The 6,613-nt window shown below is 45.3% G+C and overlaps 1 protein-coding gene across 1 annotated transcript; it reads left to right on the forward strand.

The window, feature by feature from the left end:
* Nucleotides 1-613: 613 nt before the first annotated feature.
* Nucleotides 614-5,555, forward strand: SPINK2 (serine peptidase inhibitor Kazal type 2). The gene is made up of 4 exons (XM_036423698.2): nt 614-754; nt 2,221-2,264; nt 3,796-3,905; nt 5,234-5,555. Exons 1-4 carry the CDS (start codon nt 700-702, stop codon nt 5,277-5,279), a joined length of 255 nt encoding a protein of 84 aa, XP_036279591.1. The 5' UTR covers nt 614-699; the 3' UTR covers nt 5,280-5,555.
* Nucleotides 5,556-6,613: the final 1,058 nt, after the last annotated feature.

Raw genomic sequence — 6,613 nt, forward strand, 5'->3', positions numbered from 1 at the left:
CACACCTCCTACTGGGGATGTGCCCACAACCAAGGTACACGCCCTTGAGCGGAATTGAACCTGGGACCTTTCAGTGTGTAGGCTGACGTTCTGTCCACTGAGCCAAACAAGTTAAGGCAATAAAAATATTTTAAAATGTCGTCTCTGAAAGGCCTTTCCTGACTTCCCAATGGAAAGTCTCCCCCTTTCCCCACCATTTTCGAACACTTTAGAAACTACTGGATTGATTCTGTTGTTTCAGTGTTCCCTGTGCCATCCCATCCCCAACACCTGCAGAGAAAGCTTCTTGAGAGCAGGGATTTCTTCACCGAGTGCAGCCCCTGGGACCGGGGAGAGGCCGAAGAAACAGTGGTTGACTGACAGCCCTCAAGGTTGTGTCCCAGCGCTCCGAACGAGGTCTTGTTTTGTTGCAGGGAGAGACCTTCCCCTGAATCACTTACTCCCATCCTCCGCGGGGTGGGGGGGTGGGGCCATAGGGGGCTAGCCTAGCAACATCCTTTACTCCTCCCCCATTCTTCCCAGGCTTCCCCCCACTCCCTCCTTTCCTGACCCTCCCTCCCCTCCTCCCCTCCACGTTCTTCCCTCCCTTCTGGTCCTCCGGCCCCGCCCCGCCCTCACCCCACATCCTCGCAGGTCCCGCCGGTGAGTCCTTCGCCTCGCGCAGCACCCGCCCCGGGCGGAGGGGGAAGGAGGAGGAGGATGGCGCTGCTGGCGATGAGCTTGGTGCTGGCGCTGCTGGCCCGGGACCTGGCAGGTACCGCTCCCCGGCCGGCGTGGTCGGACCGGGCCGTGGGGGCGTCCTGAGAGGGAGGCCCCTGGCGACGGCCTGGATCCCGGCGTCCCTGGCACCGTTACTGGCGGTTCCTGGCCGGCCGCGGTCCTTGAGGAATGTCGGGCGTGGGGGTGGCTGAGGACCAGGGACCGCCTTGCTCAGTCCGGCTTCATTCCCAGCTGCTTCTGGTGACGCTGTCTGCCTTTTCTCCCTTAAAGCAGATTTCTGGAGCCCAAGATAAGGAGCTGGGTGTTCACAGTGGCCCTGCTGAGCCTCGGCAGATGTACGGGGAGTTAGGGATGGTGATTGCCAAGTGCAAGTTCGTGCGTGGCTTATGAGAAAGGGGCTTCAGTCCAGCCCTGTTTACAATGGAGTTAAAATGGTATATCTAGCGGAGACCGATTTGGCTCAATGGATAGAGTGTCGGCTTGGAAAATGAAGGGACCCGGGTTCGATTCCGGTCAAGGGCATGTACCTTGGTTGTGGGCATATCCCCAGTAGGGGGTGCGCAAGAGGCAGCTGATCGATGACTCTCTCTCATCGATGTTTCTAGCTCTCTACCCCTCTCTCTTCCTCTCTGTACAAAATCAATAAAATATATTAAAAAAAAAGGTACACCTAAATGCTAAGTTTTGTGTTCATTACCCTGAGCTGCAGAAGGAAAGAAGAGTGTGAATTATGAGGAACCACTTCTCTGACTTAAAAAAAAAATAAAAATTATTGATTTTTTTACAGAGAAGAAGGGAGAGGGATAGAGAGTCAGAAACATTGATCAGCTGCCCCTGCACAACCTCCCCCCCACCCCCCAACTCTTTGGGATGTGTCCCCAACCAAGGTACATACCCTTGACCGAAATTAAACCTAGGACCTTTCAGTCCGAAGGCCAACGCTCTATCCACTGAGCTAAACCGGTTCCGGTTTCAGCTTCTCTGACTTTTATTCCATAGCACCATAGGCCTTTCTCAAGCAAATCTATTAGGACAGTCAGTTATGGAACCCACACCAAAAGTTCTTTGTGTGCCTGCTAAGAGAGGTGCGGGAACATGGCAGAATATCCTTTGGAGGTGGGTGTGGGGGTCAGAGGGGTGCTTCAAAGAAGGGTAAGTATTAAAGGGAAAGGAAGGGGTGTTCTGGGTAAATCACAAGCTGGATTTAAAAAGCCCCTTACAGCCGAGACCGGTTTGGCTCAGTGGATAGAGCGTCGGCCTGTGGACTGAAAGGTCCCGGGTTCGATTCTGGGCAAGGGCATGTACCTTGGTTGCGGGCACATCCCCAGTAGGGGGTGTGCAGGAGGCAGTTGGTTGATGTTTCTCTCTCATCGACATTTCTAACTCTCTATCCCTCTCAATTCCTCTCTCTGTAAAATCAATAAAATATATATTTAAAAAGCCCCTTTCAAATAAGAATTGACCTTAACCACATACTTATAAATATCTGTTTTCTTTCAGCCACTCTGAACAATCAATTTGGTCTATCTTCAAGATATAGAAAAGTAAGTAGGAAGCCACTTGTACCGTTTCTAGGACCCCTGAAGTCCACAGCGAATTGGGTTGGAGCCTAGCTTTCAGTTCTGACCTAATCCTTTTGAAACTATTGACTGCTTTAGAAATCAGTGGCTTTTTAATACAGATTTTAAAAAATGTAAATTTTGGTTGAAAATAGCTCAGGTCTTGAAGGCCTTCAGGCCTGTGTTTCCTTCACTGTTTCCTTTATTGACTCAAAAAGTCTTTGACTCAATAGCTACGCCTTGCAGTCGATGTTTTATTTTATTTATTTATTTATTTTATAAACCTTTATTGTTCATATTATTACAAAAGTTCCTCATTTTTTCCCCCTCCACCAGGTTCCTACCCCACCTTCTGCCCTTTCCCCACCCCCCTTGTCCTCATCCATAGGTGCACAGTTTATGTTCAGTCTCTTCCCGCACCCCCCACTCCTCTTTTCCCTGAGAATCATCAGTCCACCCCCCTTCCATATCTCTGATTCTATTATATTTAACAGTTAATATTGTTCATCAGATTTTTTAATTCCCTTGTTTTTATTTTTTAATTTTTTTATTGACTTCCAAAGGGGAGTTTAAGGTCAAAAGGAGTTTCAGGTGTGCCCAGATCCTATTCATCAAAATCTGAGTAGCTCCTTATTTTTTGGTACAAGATTTAGCATATCGAGACCTGGGTGAGTCCAGGTCCTATTTGTTCCTCATTCCAAGCACTGGATTAAGAAATCAGTACTGATAAGAGGATTCTGCCAGTGCCCTCGGGCTCAGCTGATAAGAATTAAAAGAATGTCCATGTGCCTTCTCAGGCAGCTCTCTACATCTCACTCTTTTTTACTAGTTAAAATAAAATTTAAACATCAATAATAGGGCTCTAAAATTAAAAACAATTTCAAACAATGCCAATGCAAAAACTAAACCACATACCTGTTATTTTCAAAACTTGAATGTCAAGAGCAAAACTCTGGCTATTAAATAATAACAACAATGCCAATACAAAACAACATTATTCCCGGGGATTAAGATGGCTGTAATAGAACATTCCCGTGGAAATAGTAGTGAAGCACTAATTATGAAGCCAGAGGATAATAAAGTAGGCATGGTGGCATGCCCTGGACTTCCATTACAAAACCAGCAGACCGCCCTGGCCAGTTTGGCTCAGTGGATAGAGCATCGGCCTACAGACTCAAGGGTCCTAGGTTCGATTCCGGTCAAGGGCATGTACCTTGGTTGCGGGTACATCCCCAGGAGGAGGTGTGCAGGAGGCAGCTGATCGATGTTTCTAGCTCTCTATCCCTCTCCCTCCCTCTCTGTAAAAATCAATAAAATATTTAGAAAAATAAAAACCAGCAGACCTAACCTTTTCTTACTTACATTGGTATTGAACCAATGCTTTAACATTGCATCTGATTTTTGCATTAGAAAAATCATTTGTGTGTGTGTGTAAAATAGATTTTTCTAGGGTGTTTCTAGGAAATCTAGGTGTTTCAGTGGCTCTCTAATTTCTGTCCTCCTTTCTCTTTTCTAGGCAAACTGTGATGAATATACATTGCCAGGATGTCCCAGAGACTTTAACCCTGTATGTGGAAGCGACATGTCCACTTATCCCAACGAGTGTACTCTGTGCATGAAAATCAGGTGACATACTTTTACAGTGTAGAATAGCCACATTTTCTTTTGTCCTTGAATTTTCATTACTTATGAAGTAGTGGCTCCTTTCTTGGATATAAGAATCACCTGCAACGTAAGTAGTTCTAGTTTCACACTGACATTTAAAAATATACCAGAATCCTTCAGTGCATTGTTTAGACTGAAGTTGGAGAATGACATGTGCAACTGTAGACTGGATAATCGAGTTATGTTACTATCCATGGATAGGCGATTTTCCAAGATTAAGAGTATATTTAATAGTTAAACTCTGTGGAATATTAAATGTTCTTTTGAATTCAGAGGGCATGTGCTGGTGATCTGCGTAACCTGCAGCTTTAGTTGGGCAGTAGATGTTAATAACTTTACCTAGAGAATGATAAATCATAAATGTGTTATGTCTGGCTGAGGAACCGTGACTCTTCTCAGGTATGCTGCTTTGCATTTCAGGGGTCCATTCTCTGACCTCAGTCTTCAGTGAGCTTCCTAGGTCTTCTCAGAGTGATCCTTTGGTATTAGTGCCTCGTACCCTATGGGTAGAGAAATGACAGAGTTGGGGGTTTCATCCTCATTGTTTTCTTCATTTAGCTTTAAAAATGATTACATAAACATTGCCCAAGAAGGACTGTAATGTACAATGACATAGATATATTTTTTTAAAGATATGTTTTTACTAGAGGCCTGGTGCATGAAAATCATGCACTGCAGCAGGGGGTGGGGGTCCCCTCAGCCTGGCCTGTGTCATCTTGCAGTCCAGGAGCCCTCAAAGGATGTCTGGCTTAGGCCTCCTCCCTGCGTAAGCCGACAGTCAAACATCCTTAGTGCTGCTGTGGAGGTGGGAGAGGCTCCTGCCACCACCGCTGTGCTTGCCAGCCATGAGCCTGGCTCAGGGCTTCTGGCTGAGCAACATTCCCCCTGTGGGAGCTCACTGACCACCAGGGGGTAGCTCCTGTGTTGAGCATCTGCCCTCAATGGTCAGTGCGCATCATAGCAACTGGTCATTCTGCCATTCGGTCAATTTGCATATTAGCTTTTTATTATATAGGATTGATTTTTAGAGAGAGAGTAAGGGAGAAAGAGAGAGAGATAGAAACATCAATGTGAGAGAAACATCATCGATCAGCTGCCTCCTGCATACCTGCTATTGGGAATCGAGCCTACAACTCAATATCCTGACCAGGAATCAAACCAGTGACCTTTTGGTCAATTGCCGAGCCATACTGAACAGGCTGATATGTTGTTGTTTTTTTAATATAAGTACTGGGACAGTGTCAATATGCTAGGTAATAAATGTGTTTTTATGGTTGTTCAACTTGCAGGGAAGATGGTCATGATATAAAAATAATCCGAAATGGACCGTGCTGATGGAGCATTTTACAGAAGAAATATTGGAGAAACTACCTTCAGCTACACAATAGATGAATTTCATTTTCTCATTTTCTATGTTTCTTTGCATGAGATTTGTTAACCCATGTTTTTCGAGAGGAGATGTGGGAGAAAACCATGTGCAGTAACTGATGATTAAAGCAAGAAAAACAAAACAAAATCCTTGTCTCTTGGCTTTTGCCCCTTGAGTCAAACTTATTGCTCAGATGGCTTGTGCATTGCCTTATTTAGCTGGAATAAAACAGCATTGTTCAATTATTGCTGTTCTCTGTTGACATCCATTCTCACCCAGCAGCAGCCTCCGGGTGGCTCATTTCCTCTCAAGCAAAGGTGAATGTCACAATGGAAGAAGTGGAGTCATTGCTGAGAGGCAAGATTTATCTTTTTTTTTTTTTTTAATACATTTTATTGATTTTGTTCAGAGAGGAAGGGAGAGAGATAGAAAGTTAGAAACATGGATGAGAGAGAGTCATCGATCAGCTGCCTCTTGCACACCCCCTACTGGGGATATGCACACAACCAAGGTACATGCCCTTGACTGGAATCAAACCCGGGACCCTTCAGTCCTCAAGCCGACGCTCTATCCATTGAGCCAAATCGGTTTCGGCAAGATTTATCTTAATTCACCATCTCCCTGAATCTTGGATAGGTATATGTAACTAGCAGTGTTCTGCACATGGCAAATAACTATGAAATCCATGGAGCTGACTTTAACCTGAGCTGGTAAAGTCGAAGAATTATGCAAGTAAAAAATATTTATGCCCTGGTGGGTTTGGCTCAGTGGATAGAGCACTGATCCAAGGACTGAAGGGTCCTGGGTTCAAATCCAGTCAAGGGCATGTCCCTGCGTTGTAGGCTCAATCCCTGGTCCCAGTTGGGGTGCTTGTGGGAGGCAACCAATTGATGTATCTCTCTCACATCAATGTTTCTCTCTCTGTCTCTCTTCCTCCCTCCCACTCTCTCTAAAAATCAATGGGAAAATATCTATAGGTGAGAATAAAAAATAAAATTTAAAACTATTTACTATATTCAATAACTCCTTAAAAAATATATTAATCTTACAGAGGGAAGGAGAGAGAAAGAGAGGTAGAAACATCAGTGATGAGAGAATCATTGATTGGCTGCCTCTGCAGGCCCCCTACTGGGGATCGAGCCTGTAACTGCCACTCTTCCCCCCCTCCCCCACCCGCATGTGCTCTGATGGGAATTGTACCATGACCTCCTGGTTCATAGGTCAATCCTCAACCACTGAGCCATGTCAACCAGGCTTAATAACTCTTTTCAAAACAGTTTCCCTTCCTCGTTAATGCAGT

Source organism: Pipistrellus kuhlii, unplaced genomic scaffold (genome assembly GCF_014108245.1).
Source record: "Pipistrellus kuhlii isolate mPipKuh1 unplaced genomic scaffold, mPipKuh1.p scaffold_m20_p_1, whole genome shotgun sequence".
Lineage (NCBI taxonomy): Eukaryota > Metazoa > Chordata > Mammalia > Chiroptera > Vespertilionidae > Pipistrellus > Pipistrellus kuhlii.